A 20,597-nucleotide genomic window follows, 5' to 3' on the forward strand; every position below is an offset into this window, starting at 1 on the left:
ATAAATTCTTGTGAAATCAAATAATATGGAATTATTAAAAAACACTATTTTTTAACTGTCACTTTGTGCCAATGTCGTGTATTTACACTCTCGCTTGGTACACGGTTGCGAGCTAGTATCGCCGCATTACGTTGTGACGCCAACAAAAGAGTATTGTTAATGAAAAAATATCGATTTCGATATTTTTTCGATACTTGATTATTTATATCGATGTATCGATATATCGGTTTACAATATATCGTCGGAAAATATCGATATATTTATAAAAATATATCGATATATCGATACATCGATATTATTTCGCCATCCCTAACTTGCCAATCTATAAGTATCATTTACTTACCCAACTATGCCCTTAAATTTACTTAGGTACATAATTTCACTTAAGTAGTTAAAACCTACCTAAGTACCTTCTTCCGTCAATATGATACCTAGGTAAGGTAGTTAATAAAACAAGTCTTCATTATTTTTCAAAATGTTTACTAATACCAAATCAATATGAACACACTTACATCAAAACAGACATAATGCACGATCTCACTTAACTACAAAGATAAAGTAATAAAAGTATTCTCTCTATAATATTTGTTTTTGGAAAACAATTGATTAAAGAATTTGTTATTCTCAGGTATAATACTTAAAAGACAAATAATATTGATATTTTATATACAAAGTTCATTTTAAGGCACATTAATAGTGAAATTGCCATAACGTATAAGTACACCTTAAATAAAAACTATATTTTAAAAAATCGACATGATGTTGTTTGTAATCTGCTGATGGCACAAGATACGTTTCTAGACACAAACGTTTTACTATGAATAATAGTATTTAATAATTAATTTAGCAGATGTTTAAATATATTTGTACGCTGCCGCTGACAGTAAGAGCCTTAAGTAGCTGCCCTGTGACGAAATCCTTTCGATAAATCATTTATGGATGGTTTCTACTACTCTCTATCAATGACCTGGACCATTTTTACAGATTGTGAATGAAAACTCTGAAAAATACTGCTATCTCAGTAGGCACATACATATTATTTTTAGAGGGCAGGATAGAAACCAACCATTCTTTGTATTTGTCGAATGATTTTTTGTCTAAAAGGGCAGCCATGGCTTTCATATTGTATGGCTCTTTAATACATTCAATAAATGCTCAATTTTTGTATGATTTTGTACGAATAGACTTATAATAACTTAACAATAAAAATGGGCTTAGCGAGAACAGTTTGTGAACTCAAAAGAAAAAAAACAATCTTTATCATTTGGCCATAGACGAACTTAATGAGGGGGAGACCAACAATTTAAGTACTTAGAAAATTATGATACTAATCATGGACGGAGTGAAAACATAACGTTTTAAGAAAAAAAATGGGGAAAGTGAAAATTTTGCAAAGCTCCTTATAAAAAAGAGAAAAAAAAACTGTGTTTCATTCAACGGTGGCACTTAAGATATAAAATAGATTAATTTCATAACAGTGAATAGTTTTCTTCGTAAACTAACGTCGTAGGTATTTTTCTATTCTAAATAATATAAGTAGATATTAATCTCCATTTCAGATCTCTATTCTTCTATCTTGAAATTCTCAAGTTAAAATTGTATATATTGAGATTTTCATAAAATATCTTTCAATTTAATTGCACTATAGATATTATTGCTTTTTACAACAACCCATATTTATTTACAAATATAACAAGGTTCATATGATATTATGTTTTTTTTTGTAGACTCAACATTTTTTTGAAATCAGATACTTAATTTAATACCTTTTTAACTGTATTTTGATATATTTTAGACTAAGCATGATCAAGATAGTTAGTGAAGAGATTCTCGGCTCGAGATTTAAGAAATATAGATGAATTTTACGTTCTTATTTATACAAAGGATCCGTAATGCGTTTTTTATAATTCATATTTTATTTTTTGCTGAGGCCTTTGTTATGCAACTGTTGTGAGTAAATAATTATGATAATATGAAGATTCATAGAATAGTTGCTGAACTGGATCCTTTTTACTAAAATATTAAACCTAACACCAAAATGAAAATGACATTGTAATATCAATGAAACCTATTTCATATTTTTGGAACCTATGTTCACATACTAAAAATAACATTTACTTAGCAGAGTTAACAATAATTTAATCTCCTCCATCTTAACTAATCAAGCATTAACAAAAAACTATAGAACCACAAACGCGAAAAAAAACATTGTACATTAATAAGGCACTTCGGATGCACAAATATTCATTGATTTGTTATGTTCTCAATATTATTAAGCACTTAAATATCTTAAATACATTGCTATAAAATATAAATCTAGAAAATATCATATACTCATTGACCGTTTTAAATATCACGGAAGACAAATTTTACGATAACAGTTCATAATTTGATTAGCTCTCGAATGATTTAACATAGTCTTTGGTTAATCACGTATAACATTTCATTATTGCCAAAGATTGGGGGGTCAATAAGTATATGAGAACAAAACTTAAGATTAGACTATTAACTCCAATATCAGTCTAACTTGATTATTTATAATTTATATAAAAAAAAACTTTTTCGTTTTATTTTCGCATCATTTTTTGTAAACTATACTTACTTACTGGTGTTCTTGCCGCCATGATGACAATGCTGCTTTCATAATAAATATTTTCACTGATTTAAATAATTTAATAGTATATTCATTATATCACTATGCCTTTCAAAAAAGAAAAATATATTTTAAAATAAGTAAGTAGTTACTAAATACTTAGTAACTTTAACATCAAGAGTTAAATTGAATTGAAAAACAACTAAAAAGTCAACTTTGAAATTTGAAACTGATTTGTTTTTTCAAGTTCTAGAACCCTATTTCTCTTTATTTGAAAAAAGTGTTAGATAGGCTGATTGCAGTACCAAAAAGTTGGTAAGTTCTTTATCTTTTCATAATAATAAGTTTTGTACAGGGATTTGTTTGAACTTTTTCAGATCATTATACATAAATGACCGACATAATATATTGTCTACAAAATAATTAAGTATAGTTTATTAATATAATCCCTATACAAAGCTAAAAAAGGAATTTCGGGTAACCTAACAACCACTTGCGTGGAACAGTAGACACGCAACAATACGACAAAGCAACAACAAACAGTAAAGTAACAAAAATGTAAATAGTATAGTCGATGGCGTGTGCCATTTAGAGAAAAATATGGTTAATGATATAAGTTCATCTTGTTATAAACATAACAGGCAAATAAATGTTAATAGTTAGACTATTATAATACATAGTAGTTGTTAACGTGAAAGGCCCAACAGCGATATAGCTACATGTGGTCGATGTTCCGATGAGAGTGTTACGCGGCGGCTTTGGCCGAGGTTGGCCGAGGTTGGCTGGGTTTGGCCAGGATTGGCCAGGATTGGTCGAGATCGTGGGCGGCCGCGACTCCTGTTAGTTCCTCCTCGTCGTTAGCACTCACCTAGCCGGGTTAACGAGAAGAGAGAAAAACAGAATGTTAGTATCGATCGAAGTGTCATGGCCCGGCTACATGACAGCAACGTGCTACGGTTTATCGCTTATGCTGCGTTGACACGATCTTTGAATGAATGTATCTTAAATACTGAAGGAAATTGAATTAATAATTGAGGAACAGGGTGGAATAGACTGCGGGGATCGTCAAGCAACTTCACACAAACGATAAACTGTGCTTATATTGCTGACAGATAGACGGAAATTTACAGATATATCGACATATCGTACTAGAGGGGAGGCTATCAGGCATTTCGCCCTAAATCGGCATCGACTGTTTGCTGCCCGGTTAATCAACAATTCATTAGTTTACGCAGTTAATGGTTGATATTGTTAAAATAATTTAGTATGATAATGATACTCTACAATAAGGATTAAATGCCCAATAGTTCCCAAACGGGCAATGCTTGAAAGTAAAACACTCAGGAGTTAGAGTCAAACATTGCCCAACAAACAAGCATAATTTTATCACTTATGTATAACCATAGCACCCAGATGCAAGTATGTAAGTTAGGTGCAGTTCATACCAACGCATAATCAAAACAATAATCTTAGCTCTATAAATTTACAACTCACAGCATATATTTTTTTCCATTTTAAAAATAAATATATGTTGTAAGTTTTTTGGAGTTTTATTACATATTTTTTTTTACATTTAAGTACTTTGCGCAAGTATGAGTTGACCCAACGTGTCTGTTTTAAACATAACATTCTCATACTGATATATTTGTTAATGAAACTGTCGGACATTACATATTTGCATGTTAGTGACTCAGAATAAAATAAATATATATGTAGGTAGTTACAAATATTCTGCAAATTGTGGCAGTAGCTGTTATGAAGTGCACTGATATTATGTCACATTGGGGACTTGGCCTTGTGGAGCGGCAGTGTTAGTCGTGTGAGCTTACATTCGACCAAATGACTGCACGTCATCAACTTTATTTAACATTTTTCATAATACAATAACATATTTAAAATTGTATGAAACATTTTTGAACGCGATCTACGCCTGACAGAAAAAGAAAACGCTAAACAAAAATTTCAGATAGTTTATTGCATGTATAATAATTATTCTCTGAAAATGCATTTATTTACAATTAACAACTGAAACAATATTTCCATAAATCATTTTCGTTTATATATATTTTATTCATAATATACGAATAGTATTTGTGATGTATAAAAAAAATATCTGATAGAAGCGTGAAATATCGGCATTGCATTGCCTCTTAAAATCCACAAGGACACAAGTGCAAAATATCTTAATAATAACGACTTTCAAATAAGAATTAAATATAATACCTAAGGCAAAATAGAAACAACTAACTTACTAAAAAGTAATATAAAATCTTATAATGACTAAGAATAAGTTGTGATGATTTTGAATAAAATATCAAGCCAAAGGAAGCACATTCTGTTTAATACTGGAGTGATGGCACAAGATCGAAAAATGTTGCTTCCTTTAGCTAATACTGGACAATATTAGGAAAGAAGGACTTCACAACCCGAATCGTAGCACCTCCACGGAATATTTGGCAAAAAAAACATCAAAATATGAAACTGCATGTCACGTTAACATCAACGTAAAAAAAAACATCAGTTTACGTCTCATGAAAGCGAATAAATCCTTCTTCCCTGAGACAATTCATATAATACCCAAGAACGAGGTAATGCGGATACGTGACTGTTTATTGAAAACGCATGTTGTGATTTATTGTAGTGCAACAACAGCATTGGAAAAACAACGAAAACAGATCAAATTTGGTAACACTGTTGAATACAACACTCAGTCGCAAATTAAAAGAAAAAAAACTAATCACGCAAACGCATCATAAAATCAATGCCTTGCATCACAACATGTAACAGGATCTAAAACACAATAAAAAAGAAAATATAAAAATCACAGTTTTCAAATTATGCAGTGTCACTTCAGATCCGGTATGAAGTAGCGATGAACGTAAGACATCCTATTCTCACACAACGATAACTATTCGAGAACATACCTATTAAGTACACAATAAATAAAGGACACAGAGAGAGATACAAAGCAATGGCTTCCACACATGCCATACCACGAAATGTGCTTACTGTCGCTGAAAGCTTTACAATGAGATTCACATGTTTGAACAAGCCACAGATAGATGGCGTTGCAAGCGAAGCACAGTTGGTGACACGGCATGCGTTTAGGCGCGCATCTCACCTTGTGAACAAAATGGCGGCAGTAAGGGTATTTCGGCGGGCTTAGGGCGCTGGCAAGGCCGTGCGCTGGTAAGGGTGTTCCCTCACTTGCGTTAAGCGACCGGCAGCCCTCCGCACCACACCTATCGGCATTCGTACATTATCATCTGTGTCTCATATAACACACCTTTAGTTTAAAACCATCACCCAAACATAGCCGCGCCTTGAGGATCTAATTTTAATTTCACATCTTACGACTGTTACATTGATCAAGATCCAAAGGGCCAAGCTCTATTTAAATGCTGAAAAGTAATGTAATCTCATTATCCTTAACTATTACTTATTTATTTACTTAAAGATTACACGAACGCAAATTGTTACGTATCACTGCCAAATTATTTTTCTATCAATTTAATACTAATTTTTTATCATATTTTTGTTCTGGCAGTAATATTTAACTTTTTGTATATATAATAAGTATATTTATTTGCTTAGCCTAAAGATTATCTATTTTTATTATATTGCTTTGGAGAAATAATAAAAAAGTTATTAAAACATTACTGGGTATAATGCAACCCAAACAAGGTACAAGTAATGGCTGGCTTCAAAGTTTTTTTTCTAATATAAATTGACTTAACAGCAATAACTGCGATACAAATAAATCTACATAATACATTACGGGTATATATTTTCCATAAAGCTCACTCTTTTCTAACCTATCTAGAAATCTTTAAAAGATAATAACCTTAACCTATGGTATGTTTATAAATATATGGCTAATAAATTAATAAATAACGACGTATTTGAATTAAACATTCGGGAAACTGCCTACAGTGATGTATTACCCCGCGTTATTTTTAAGTTTAATAGTCTTGTTATTTATGTCAGAATTGTTAAAAAATCAAGAGTGTCAGTGTGAATGTTTCCAGTAAATAAATCAAATCGTATTTGGTCCCCTTTAGCTTGTAATTGCTGAATGATTTCGTCTTGAAAATAATATTCTAGAATGTTAATTTGCTACACAAATGAGCTCAATCCGTTATTCACACAAGAAATACTTTTATAATTTCATAGTCTGTACGTATCTTGTCCAAAAAAGTTTTAAATTGAAACTTTACTGTATTACAGGAAGCATAAAAGTAAAATTAAAAATATACCATAAACCTATGGTAAAAATTCTGAATGAAACTAAATATGAAATAGTAAGTAAGTATATTAAATGCAATTTTAAAATATTTAAATTTCAATGCTTTTTTTCAATGCTGGTGGGCATATAAGTTATGTATTACCGATACCGCATAACAAGATGCTTAGTATAAGAAACTGTTGCGTAGGTTCTTCCTTTTATGAACAAGATACTACAGATTACTCTATTGATCGGAAAAAAACGTTTAAGAAATGGGTGTAATCATGTTAATATAATATTTATTAGTTGTGTTACAAGCAAGGGTTATTAAAAGAGTGATATAGTTCCTAATATAGACTACATACTACGTGTTTAAAACGAACCTATAAATGGTAGTACGCAAGATAATTTTAAAGGTTTTAATTTGTGGTTAGTTATTATTTTTTTTTTCGTTTCGAAATGAAGCGTATACCATGTATGTAAGAAATCTATAATTATTAGCAAAAACAGGGATATATGAATAATATTAATATATTTTATAAAATCTATACGTTTGTACCTACATAAGATTTCGGTAACTTGTAGATTTTGATGGCAGTTACAACATCTAATAATCGCCATTTCTATCTAATTAATAACGCATCAACTGCCATCAGTTCTTAATAAGAGGCAACATTAATAAAGAATCTGCAATAAATACTTGAATAGTCATTATATCCTTTCTCAAATATAAAATCTGTATAAATAAATAATCTTTACTCAAACAAAATATACTTTGCCTGGAACTGTACAAAACAGATGTCTCAGAGGAAGACAGTAAAATTAAACAGGACATAAACGTCGTGGGTACAAAGTTGATACGTAGCTACACTAGTCGCACTTATAATAAAACTTAGACTAAAAACGATGATGGCTTTGAAATGACTGTTAACAGAGCGCCCTGTTTTGCTACGTTGCCAGTTTTATGCGAGCGGGACAGCGATAGGCTTTCAACACCGCTGTCGATGTCCAGAAAACTGGCAACGCGCCACGTTTGATGTATTTTAATGTTTTCAAGGACGGTAATATTGTTGTTCGGGCCGGTATGGCGCGGCGAGCCTCTCGTATCTTAGTGAAGGCTGGTGCGAATGTGGCCAGTGTCAAAAGCCAGCTAGCAGATACCTCGTAGCTGCAAACCCGTTAAAATTTATCTTTTAACACACAATTCAACTTTTCTCGACACCATTGTACTTGTTAGACGGTTAGTTATGTAGTCACCAGCTTAGGTATTGTTTTTGTTAATGGTTTTACTAGTTAAGTTACTGATGTTTATTTGTAAAGCTACCTACGTATGTTATGTTTTAGAGAGTCGACTTTTTACTGTTTTAAGAATGTTTGCTTTTGTTGTTAGAAAGGTTTTGTAAATGATAGCAGATTTTATTTCTTTAGGCGAGAAAAGCCAAGCATGCAAAATTAATTATTTTCGATAGTCTATATCTTTGATTTCTGAAAGTACAACATCAGTTGGACATGCCGTTATGTTTTGCTATGTTTAAACTTTAATTTGAATTATTTATATAACAATTAGCTCTACTCTCTTTCTAACTTTCCAATCTTCATATTCTGGAAAAATCTTGGCAAAAGGCGCCTGTAATTCAATACTACTCATCAATAAATTGAACAAACAAATCACCTTTTCAAAAAATTCCTTTTACTTTACAAAGATAAAACGTTTTGAATAGTTAAATTTTACGTAATATGGAAGTTTGTTCATTCTATTTATCAAAGTTTTGTCCCGATTACCATGTTTTGCTAGCATTAGTCCAGTATCACAGTGAGCATCGACGGGCATTTCTTCTTTTTGTAAAAAAAACGACACCAAACCACACAAAAAACAAAATCCGACCACCACTTATTAAACCCGTCAGAACCCACTGCGAAAACCGGTAGTCAGAGAGAAAAAATCAACGGGCGAACAACCCACCCGTATGGTCGGCGGCGGCGTACTCGGCGGTCAGCAGCGGGTTGGCGGCGGCCGTCAGCGCAGCGTAGTTAGCGTAGTCAGCGTACTGAGGAGCGTAGATGAGCTGGTGGGCCGGCTCGCCAGGAGACAGGAGCCCAGTGCCTGAAGACCCGTTGAGCAGACCCTGCGCTTGGCCCGACATCCTCGGTGAGAGGATCAGGGGAGCCCCCAAGGGTGCTTGCGTCCTCAGAGTGACCCCTCCGCCGGGGTTCAGAAGCCGCTGGGTTTCCGCGGCGGCCGAGGCAGCCAGCCGCCTCCACTCTTCGTCGGCTGCGGATTCCACTTCAATGTTTCAATCGTAAAGTTATTTTATTAGCTGATTAGTTTGTTGGTTCACTTATAGCTAGAGGTAGGGTGTGAGACATTTTGCAGGCTTAAATCTTTTTGTTTGTGCCACGGTGTGGTGGTGTTGATGTCATAAGATTAAAATTCCACAAAGATTTTAAGCTTCAAAATCTGATACAGTGCTAGTTATAGCTTATAGTGCTAGTGCTAGTTATAGAATAAATGTGTTCTCTAATCATATTCTTTACTCTGGGCAGTAATTTATCATTCAGCCAATCGGATATTAAATTCCATGATAGTCCAATGCTGAACATAGGGTCCCCTAAATAAATTAAGTAACAATGCCATATGATATACGAGTCTAGAAACAAGGTCAGAGTAACTGGCACAGCTTCGAATTGAAATAAATATGACGAAGGATGATGCATCAAAAATCATGTCACACCATTACAAGAGAGAAGTTAGATACAATGAAATATGTAACACCCTGGAGGAACCTCAATCAGAGTCCATGTTAATCACAAGTAATAACAAATGCATAGCGTTGCAAGAACAATAGTTTGTACAATCTTTGCCTTTTATTGATAAGGGTCTAGGAATGAAATCAACAGTAATTGTTTAATGGCCGGAACATGCTGCGAATCAATTAAGTTAGTCATCTTGGCATGGTGACTCAGACTGTGAATATTTTCAGGTCACTTGTGACAAATATGGCTTGTTACCACATATGACCCGGTGCCTTTTAGATGCATCCCATGAATGTAATGTCATGTGCATAAACCCAAGGAAAAATATTATGGTGCCCAAGTCTATGGTTTTGAGTTGCAATTTTGAAAATGGGGTATAGTGTTAGTAATCAGTGGAGTTCTTGAACTTGTAATATTGTAAATATTGTGAAAATCTCGAAAAAAACTTGCTGATATGAATGAAGTGAGTAAGCACTTATCAATAAGTTTTACAAAATTACAAACATTTGAAAATCTATATTTCACACGCAGTGAACAAACTTTGCGATTCCGCTGAACAAAGCTCAACTAAAACATCATCTAAATAGCAAAACTCCCGATCCAAATTCAAGAACCCCACTCCTTAACCTAGGATTAGTTACAAACAAAGAATGCGACCATACTTATGAGGCACTGACCGTTGACGGGCACGGCCTTGGCGCTGGAGTCGCGGTACGTGCCGTTGATGATGGCAAGCTCCATCAGCTGACGCTTCTTCAGCTCATCTTCGCCATCCGCTTGCTGTGGGGTGTAGGGGTTTTGAGATAAGTGTTGAGATTTAGATAACTTGTGAGACGATTTTGGTAGTAACGTTTAGATTTGGATGAGAAATATTCGATATGCGAATGGTCAGTTCATCATTAGTTACAAGGCAATACCAAAAATAAAAAAATCTTCTATTCGGTATATCTACGTCAACATTTTTATTATCAACTAAATGTTCCGTTGTATTAATTATATTAACGTTAAGTTATGCCTCTCACATTTACACTCACTTGAGCTTTAAGAAAAAATAAATAGCATTAAGTACCAAATGCATGAACTGTTCTGCATAAAAAAAAAAAATCATGGCCTTTGCAAAATACAGTTCTCCAGTACGGAGTAGTACGGACCAAAGAAACGTGGGGATTTTCGTTAAAGTACTGTAACTTAAATACTGAAAAAATACCATGAAAATACTGTAAACAAACTTACAGGTATAAGCAGACGCTTCACTTCATCGACAGCCCGCGCCAGCTTCACCTTGGCGCGGTTCTCTGTGTCTTCGACTGTGAGCAGCACGTGCAGATCGTCCGCTAGGTGCTCCCAGTTCGGCTTGCCTCTGTTGGCGTCCTCCTGGAAATGTGCAAAGGGTCATAGTTTAGCTAGCTGCTTGAGATTGTTAGAATTACAATAGTAGAAAAATGAAGACTAAAGATAGTAGTTTTCGTTTAAACCCAGGTTCAGACAACTGATTTGTTTGAAATCTCTGGACTATAACCGGTTCTAAGCCAGAACATTCTGTACTTTAAGTTTTGTAATAAGGTACCAAATAGTTTAAATGTAGGATAGAAACTTGTTGTTTTTTTGTTCCAATAATCAAAATAATATTTTCCTAATCTGCATCAAAAATTTTCCCATGAATGTTTATTCCTCACACATTTTCAATAATATCGTGTGTTTCATAATTTGCATTAAGAGTATCTTGTGTCCAGCCGTTACTAGTTATATTGAAGGTTTATATTAAGGTACTTTTATGTGTCTGTGTAACTTGACATTTGGCATTTACAATCCTGTATTTTGTACAGTAATACTTTTACCAAATTACCATATAAATTGGTAAAGAAAGTCAGAATCATTAAAACGACGGCTGGTTGCATGAAAACGGTAAGTTATTTTCAAAATGATTAAAAAACTTGACAAACCGACAGTCCGACAATATGAATAAATTCTAGCCAATTACATAATCTAATAAATATATTTTTAGCCTACTCTTTTTCCCACTGCTCGGCAAAGGTCTCATTATTTTAATAACATAATATTTTATACGGCAAAAAATGACATTGATATATTTCTAATGATTGCAATTGCATTGCTGACTGGTACTTCTAAAAGTACTTTATGAGACAATTGTCCTTCTGTGTCCTAAGTTAACACGGTAAATGTGAGGTTAACCTGATTCCAACATCCCCCCAGGCTGCACAAAAACAAAGAACAGATTAGTAATAAAGTAAGGTTAGCACAGCACAAGAGACAATAAGTAATAATTTAAGAAAATCTATTGGGATTATGAAGTCAGTAATAATCATAAATCCATTGAAATTATTTTCAATAAAAATATCTATAGTCCAGTCAATAAATGACTCAAAATGAGGTGTAGAGTGCGTGAGCAGGTAACTAAGCGATTCCTTCAGAAACTTGTTCAGGGGGCTTACGTTGATAACATACCAAAAGTCCTGACTCCTAGGTGATGAGCGGGGGGAAGGAGGGGGGGATAAAGGTACGAATTTTTGGATTTTAGCTTATATCTCGAAAACGGTGTATCGGGGAGAAATATTTTCTACTAATGAAATGGAGCTCTTAAAATTATCTAAAACTTTTATATCATATGTTTTTTTCTAATTCCTAACCGTTTTCGAGCTATTACCCTCGGAAATACTTGAAATTTACAAGAAAAAAATAATAATCGCAAAACATTTATAAACATTGCATCATATTGTCTAAACCTATTCATAAAATAAAAAAATGAATACGAAAGAAGTTGTAGATTTTTAAATTTCCTTTTAGAATATATATAGATATGCTGGTTAATGTCCAACCCACCTAAAGTTACAGCTATTTTACTTACACTTAAGCTTACTAACTCGGTGAGTTATGTCAGTGAATTTAGCAAAATGCAAGTTTAAAATAGCTGTAACTTTAGGTGGGTTGGACATTAACCAGCATATCTATATATATTCTAAAAGGGAATTAAAAAATCTACAGCTTCTTTCCTCTTCATTTTATTCGTTTATGAATAGGTTTAGACAATATAATGCAATGTTTATGAATGTTTTGACATGAATGAATTTTTCTTGTAAATTTCAACTTTTTCCGAGGGTAATTGCTCGAAAACGGTTAGGAATTAGAAAAAAACATATGATATAAAAGTTTTAGATAATTTTAAGAGCTCTATTTCATTAGTTGAAAATATTTCTCATTGATGCACCGTTTTCGAGATATAAGCTAAAAACCAAAAATTCGTACCTTTATCCCCCCCTCCTTCCCCCCGCTCATCATCTAAGAGTCAGGACTTTTGGTATGTTAACAACCTAAGCCCCCTGAACAAGTTTCTGAAGGAATCGCTTAGTTACCTGCTCACGCACTCTACACCTCATTCCTTGACTGGACTACTAAGGTACATTTAAATGAGTCATTTTAATATTTTGATTTAGTTCTAAGTGACTTACTAATGAAGAAAAAAGTTAGTGGGCATTATTTATGATGCTGTATATACGAATATCGGTTAAATCTTGCATATGGAAATTTCTGTATTTTATATTTGATTCAGAATATTATTCAATAATATAAAAAAAATTGGTATATTTAATTTGTGTTTCATTTAGATAAATTAATTTGTCTCATACCTTTTTCTTGTCTCTCATGGATCCTTTTCCTCTGACCATGATTTTGCATCCTGTTTCTTGTTCCAGCTGTTTAGCTGTCATGCCTCGGGGGCCGAGAATTCTTCCCACGAAGTTGAACTGAAAAAGTATTGAAATTACGTCATTAGTTCCACTATAAATTCTCATTGATTTCTATGGAGTAAAAACTATGTTCTTATATCAAACAAAAATGAACCTACATATTTTGTATGTTGAATAGGAATAACAAAACTTGTAATAACCTAGAGTAGCGCAAAATTATTTAAGATCATTTTACGAGCAAAGATAAGCCAACTGCATCGATAGGTCAAACAGAGGATTCATATAAACATATAGTTGAATTACAACGAGTGAACAGAGATGAAATTATACGATATCAGAAGACAGACACGATATTAAATAATAGTGTCAAAATAATTAATAGGTCCGTTAGATGTGAATCTCATTTCCTGCACACATGCAAGAGGGCGCAAGTTGGATCAAAGCATAGATCTGTGCTTTGCTCAAACTATATGAACTGTGAACCAGTAGGTAAGTATCTTTCTCGGCACGTTACATAGCAAGAAATGGACCACTTGGCATCCAGCCAACCGACACCAACGTTTTACACTACTTCTTTTTTTCTTAGAAATATTTCAGATGAACCAAACATTTAGTTGTAAATGTATTAACTAATGAATGGCGTATCATATTTGTGGACGAAAATTCGTCACATGTCACGGTAAATTAGCTCTTGTGACGGCAAGTAGAGTTGAATGATTTTCGAATAACAATTTCATATTCTCATAATGGTGAAGGTTACACTGGCAAAGTCAAGTACCCAAACTGAGAATGAGAAGTTGCCATGTCGACAGAGTGGTGACTGAATGCATAAAATATTAGAATTATAGCCAGGTGTGACCATAAATTGGATATGAACAAAGAAATATGAGATGTGTTGGAGAGCAGAAATCGGTACGTTTTTAACAAGTCCACGACAGTCACCGCGTTGCGGATCAGCGGCCGTGACGGGGCGGGTCTTGATAAATCAGTCTTAGACAATGCTAATAAATGATCGAAGTTTGGCACGCCAACATGCCTAATGAGATTAAACAAACTATCTATTGAGAATAAACCCCGGTCAGAAATAACAAGGGACGTCGTAGACGATGGGCCAGCCGAGTTTGAGGATACAATGTTGCCAAGCGTTATGAAGACAAGCTCAACATATATATTCTATTCTAATCTTATTATTATATTGCACAAATAATTTTAAACTAAATAATAATATATACTACATTTACCTATAGTATATTCAAGTAAATACCGTCTAAGCTATTATTTAAATCATACAGGACAGCATTTTCATCTTCATTTAGCGGTTTACCGCAAAACGCCTTGCGGGAAAGGCTTTTGCTTTAACCATAATATAGTCTTACCTTCACAGAACTATTACCTATCTACTAATCATGTCGTAGAACAACACCGTTATTAGTTAGGCCTCAGTAGCGTGGAAACGAAGAAAACAGTTATTATAGTCTCCGAGCGTTCTGGCAAGTGTTTTGTTTTTCCCAAATATTTTGGTGAATGTGGTGAATTTCTCAACAGAACTAGAATGGGAGAGAGACCGGACGTTTAGTGCCGACGCGTGTTGAAATAGAGCCGCATTAGTTGGCTGACCGCCCGAAACGATGCAGTTTTTATCTGTAAATTATGCGGACGAATTATGACATTTATTTGATCATCTTTCGCACTAAAGCCTGTAAACACGTAATAAACACGTAATAAGTAAATAAACTAAACTTGGAAGTGAATCAAATGAATAAATAAAAAAACTTTTGCTTGTTGGTCGTGTTATACCTAGGTATGTACACTCTGGAAATAATAGGGTGAGAGAATAACAAGTCTCAAGAGTTTCAAATGTTACAGCACCACATTATTTATAGCTAGAGAAATTAGTGGTGACAGAAAAGTCATGCTACTTGTATGTGGTCATAATTTATGAGGAATTAGGGAGAGTTTTGTTGCCGACGTGAATTCTTGCGACTGTTACGATAAAATTAGTCACCGTTCGTTGTTCTGCTGCTCTTCAACAGAATTTTAATTAGTCAGAGTTATGCAGTGTGGACGGTTTATTTTCTTTCTTCTAAATTTAATCGCGGTATCTAAAAGGGATTGAGGAAAAATCTAATACTGGGTCAAAGAATATTTAATTACTACACGGTGGCAGTAGAAGGAGACTAACTTTATAAGAAATACAATTTAGTCTACAAATTAATTCGATTTCGTAACATCCATCCAAATTAAACTAATTTGTAGCAGCATAAATTTCTTGTTAGCAGCGCATGGTAATATTTATGACTGGTTTAAGAATTTGATAAATTTAAATGTAAAATGTTGAAATATATTGGGATGACCCATGCAGTTTGTGTAAAATAGATCTTTGCCCACCTGACATCACGTAAACAATGACTTCTCTGAACGCTGGAGGCAAAACTAATCGATAAACATTGACCAATCACATTCCAGCCCAAGGCTTACACACGCTCCGCCTTCAAAGTGCATAAAGATACGCCTCTTAAGGAAACAGGTAAGTACCTAAATAGTTAAATATTCTTCTAAATGAATACCTAACTAAATCGTTAAATCATCAAATGCTGCGTTTTAATAGCCGCCTTCAGGCATAAACTGCGGAATGCATTGACAAAGAGCGTTCTTTCAAAACGTTAACGGGAGCAAAATGGTATCGAAGCAAACATGAAAATGTGGAAAATTTATATAAACGTTTCTAATACAATTATAATTTATTCAAAATACCAAGTGGAAAATCTGGGGCACGAGCGCTGTTTCCTATAAAATTAAAGCCTAGAATCATAAGCCTACAATCGGATAGAAACTATACGTTTATCTAGGCAAACCAAACCAGCCACATAAATTGTGGTGACATTGCCCTCTAAATCAACGCAATTGGCTTTACCACTCCACATTCAATAGAAATACCTAGTATTAGTACTCGTAATTGGTAGTTCTTCGTAGTGTAATACTGTAACCCCCAGTATGGCACAAACGAAAAAATCGTAATAAGCAAGTACAGCCGTTTGTATGCATTCATAACGTACAATTTCGTGGTATGGCTTTCATCAAATGCAACGGTGCAATAACATCGAAGGTACTTAACGACTGCACCAAATAGATGATTACCCTAGGTGCACTAATGGAATCATTTCCAGTTCGGACGTAGGTATGTACCTATATTTCATAAAACTAAATACAAAGTGCATACATTAATAGTCAAATTTAACAGAATCTAGACGATTAACAATATTGTGTCATAATATCTTAACAAAACATATTACAATCTGTATGATCGGTAATGTGTAACTTAAGTTTACTAACCACCATATGGACTATTGATTGTAATTAATTTAATAAGTCTGAAATAAAATTATTTTATTTATTTTATTTATTTATTTAAGCATCAAGGATTTGATAGGAGCCAAAAAATTATGTCACTGATTTGAAACGATTGAAAGATAATCAAAGATTTGGCCAAAAACAGGTAAATCACGAAAAATACAGAGCAAATAAAAAAATACAACAAAATAATACATAAATAAAATATCCCACACAGAGGCATACTCAGCCAGCAATTAAATAATTGATAAATAGTTAGTAATATTGATTCCGTACTGCAATTGACGGATAGGATAATTTGGATGTAATTGTCGGCTCACTATTGGTCGTGATGGGCGATACCATTGTAGCCTCGGGGGTCAAATAAATACTGTTGAACACAATGCAGGTTAGGGTAAAACACTGCTTATTCTGTGGAAGGTATTTTTAAACTTAGAAAAATATGTTTTTATTTATTATGTATGCAGTGCCTAATACCTCCTGAGAATAATCGGAACCCCAATATAGTACCTATTTCTATAAAAAACATACTTATATTAAAACGTATTGTTAATAAGTGTATTCAGACAACATTTTATCCTGGTATAAAATTAAAATCAATTTTCAAAGCCTTATTATGCCTTATACGTTTAAAGTCTTCGGTGCACTATTGCCTTTAAATATACCTAAAGCTATAACGGTAGTTTGATTTATCTAAATCTCAGGTGAGGCCATAGAGTAAACAATAAGTTACAGTACCGCAACAATACATTATCGTCCCCCAATAGGTCATTTATTGGCTCTACACGAAAATTGGTCACGAATGTTGGTATCAATTCAATAACCACCTCAAATTCTCAGTGTTAAGAGAAGCTTTTGTTAAAATTAGCCTAATGCAAATGACGCATGCAAGTTTAATGTGGGACAAGAATACTGCAGTAAATCTGGAGCTAAAATGTGTGGTGTAATCCCCAAATATTACGTTTCATCCAGGATTTGATTTCCTCCTTCATGCAACTTGTAGTCTGACGTGTTATTCATAGTAAAAACTTGAAAATCACATCTGCCAGTTTCAGGAACACATTTTGCTAATGACTGGCATTGTCACATGATGTGATAATGGCTTTGTGCTTATTAGGTATGTTGTAACCATCATCATTTGTCACTTAAAACTTGGTTTTTTAACCGGTTACAAAGTTTTCTTTGTATTTAGGTATGTAACATGATTTTTTCAAAGACTTCTTCTTATTTTAGTCTAATTTTTTACTACAGAAGTCAGACAATCCTACTCAACTTTTTCTTCATATCTCATCCAGGTACACGTACACACAAGACTCCGTGGAGCGTGACCCGTGACCGCCGGCGGAGCGCGTCCAATCCGATCGACCTCATTACAGCGCGCGGGTCAAATGCTTATTACCGTCACACTGCAGCTTGCTACCCGGGACCCACCTCATGGCTCTAGGGAGCTAATAGGACGTAGCTAATCCAAAGGTGATCACAAAGGTTACCAAAATGAAAATAAATGTGAGCAAGAGATTGAAAATGTTTTAGTTGCGGCAAATTTTACAAATAATACAATTCATGACAATAATACGCGTAGTCGTGGAAACGATTGTGAAAAGATAACGGAAACAAAGCCATTTCAAAACAGACAAATATCTGTAATTGAATGGAACGCTGCAATGGGCAGGTCAATAGATTGATTTCCATCTCACCGCGCAAGCTTTAAAGAGTATGTACGCATGCATACGGTATGGTGTCAAATAAATGGAACGGAAATTGGTGGGTGCCGCCCACATACACGCGTTTACTGCAAAAGTTATAGCTTAATAACCGTGCAGTAAGTTCATTAAATATACAAGGTAACGATGTCAGAGATAAACAAGGGGCTGGCTGCGCCCACGCAGGTCTCAGTAACAAAAACATTTTGAATCTAAATTCCTGGTCGTGCACCGGTCAAGTCATTTAATTGTGTCAAAGGGACCAAGCCACGTTTCAAGAAAATATTATAAACTTTGTTTAGAATTCCATAGAACAATGGAAAATTTACAGTGTTAACGACAATACTTTAACAGATAGCGCGACGACTATAATAAAAAAAAATAATAATGAAGATCTTAGAAAAACTGCCTCTTTGTAATAGCCTCGAGCAATTCACGTAATTACAATATACAATCTTTAAATTATTGAGTCTTATAAATTAGACATAAAGTAACCGCACAATCAGACAACAGATTATGGCATGATTATGTTAAAATATAGGTATTAGCGATGCAGCGGACGCAGCACAATTGACTGTGTTTACATAGTGAGTAATCTAAACTGGACTATTTTGTATTATAATTCTCAAGCGCTTTTTGTAAATCGATGTTGTCGATAGCATTATACGCGTTACCTTGTCAGTCTTTGTACACGGCATCTTCGCGTCTCAGATCAAGTTTCTCATGCTAGATGGAACCGAGAAGTAAAAAGTGGATGTAACGGACTACACCGATATGGCAGGGTTTAATCACGAAGGACCTCCCTATAAGGACGGGCGCATTCCTATAGCCAGAGTGATGTCCGTACTACGGTACTTGAAATACAAGAGGTGACAGGCGAGTAGCCCACAATGGGACAACAATTTGGGACCGTTTTAACCTAAATGACTGAGAAATTTCCCGTAAGTATAAAGGGAACATTAATGTAAAGTGTCCATTGAATTTCACACATTTAAACATCAGAATTCACCGAGCCTAAAATTCCGCCCATACCAAAAACGAGTTAAGTACTTAGATCAAATGGAAAGAAAGTATTGGCATTTTGTAGTTTTACATCGGTAGTTAACTTTATTCCACAGTAACTATATATACTCTCGGTTCTTAGACTAGTTTGACCAGTAAAACAAGGGTCTATGGAACAGGCTTCTCAACGATAGCAATACGGCTATGATATGATCCAATACATATCCTGCGTTTCCTACTATCAACTTAATCGTTTTATAATAATTCATAGGTATAAATATTATTTTACATATTTTGCATACCACATAATCACATACATAGGACACAACACGCATGGACAAAGGGCCCATAAAAGCGGTAGGTCGTAAAGATTTGTGGTGAAGTTACAAATGTGAAAACAACCAAGATATTAGTCATAGCTCATAGCATAGCCAGCTGGAATCATTTCGACGGCAATTGTTTCAGCGGTGTATTCGACGGTCGCATGACGCAGCATTCAGTAACGCTAACTGCAGCTGTACCTCAATACCGAACCCTATGGAGCGGCTCCGGCGTCGAAGCAACAGCAACTAATGTCACAGTACTCACAGGGTATCTGCGCTCGATAAATACATCATTTCGTTGGATATTTTACAGATAAGAATATATTGTGTCAGGTCCACACAACGTACGTTAAAAGAAACACAAGATTTAGTATTGCACTTCTACCTACCCCTAGTATAGAAAATTTCAAGTTTACTTCATGTTAACTGTAAATTTAATAATAAAATATGTTTTTCAATGTAAATAATGAAGTAAGAATAAGTACGTACTTTAAAAGTAGCTAGTCAAACTGTACATGCATGAACGTTGAATATCGTGATAAACGGCTTACAAAACATCCTGAGTACTTATCTATATTTCTAAGAAATCCTTCAAATGACATCTACATCATTAGATTGAACATTTCCATCGTCGGCTTATTTCTGATCGACGATCAATATCGTCCGCCTTTCAATTTATCTTAAGATTTACGTTCGCATTGTTGCATTCCTGACAATTACCTGGATGATGTATGTCAGGCAAATTCATTAGGGGCAAGATGATCATAATACATATATTAATAGTACAAACACGTTATGAAGGCATGCATTCTAGTTTATCTTAGGAAATAACTTATCATCAGGCTGCATGGCTCAAATATTCACAAAGATAAAAGGATATTTGTCACGTAGGACAACAAGGACGAACTGTGGTTCTTTGCAACTTCCTTAGAAGAGCAAGAG

At 34.3% G+C, this 20,597-nt stretch overlaps 1 protein-coding gene across 8 annotated transcripts in view; it reads right to left on the minus strand.

The window, feature by feature from the left end:
* Window positions 1-459: 459 nt before the first annotated feature.
* Window positions 460-20,597, minus strand: part of LOC105390659 (protein held out wings) — a 62,029-nt gene continuing 41,891 nt past the window's right edge. Inside the window, exons 3-8 of one of the 8 annotated variants that reach the window (XR_007266383.1) lie at window positions 13,217-13,333; window positions 10,806-10,946; window positions 10,235-10,352; window positions 8,782-9,102; window positions 5,715-7,986; window positions 460-3,461 (exon numbers count right to left, since the gene is read on the minus strand). Coding sequence is in view for 7 of the 8 variants with exons in the window: in XM_038120008.2 (XP_037975936.1) it covers window positions 5,756-5,835; window positions 8,782-9,102; window positions 10,235-10,352; window positions 10,806-10,946; window positions 13,217-13,333 (777 nt within the window). In the remaining variant the exon portion in view is untranslated. Of the gene's footprint in view, window positions 3,462-4,549; window positions 9,103-10,234; window positions 10,353-10,805; window positions 10,947-13,216; window positions 13,334-20,597 lie in introns of those variants that run through there. The other 7 variants (XM_038120012.2, XM_038120011.2, XM_038120010.2 and 4 more) reach the window with 7 other exon arrangements.

This window comes from Plutella xylostella, chromosome 6, assembly GCF_932276165.1.
Source record: "Plutella xylostella chromosome 6, ilPluXylo3.1, whole genome shotgun sequence".
Lineage (NCBI taxonomy): Eukaryota > Metazoa > Arthropoda > Insecta > Lepidoptera > Plutellidae > Plutella > Plutella xylostella.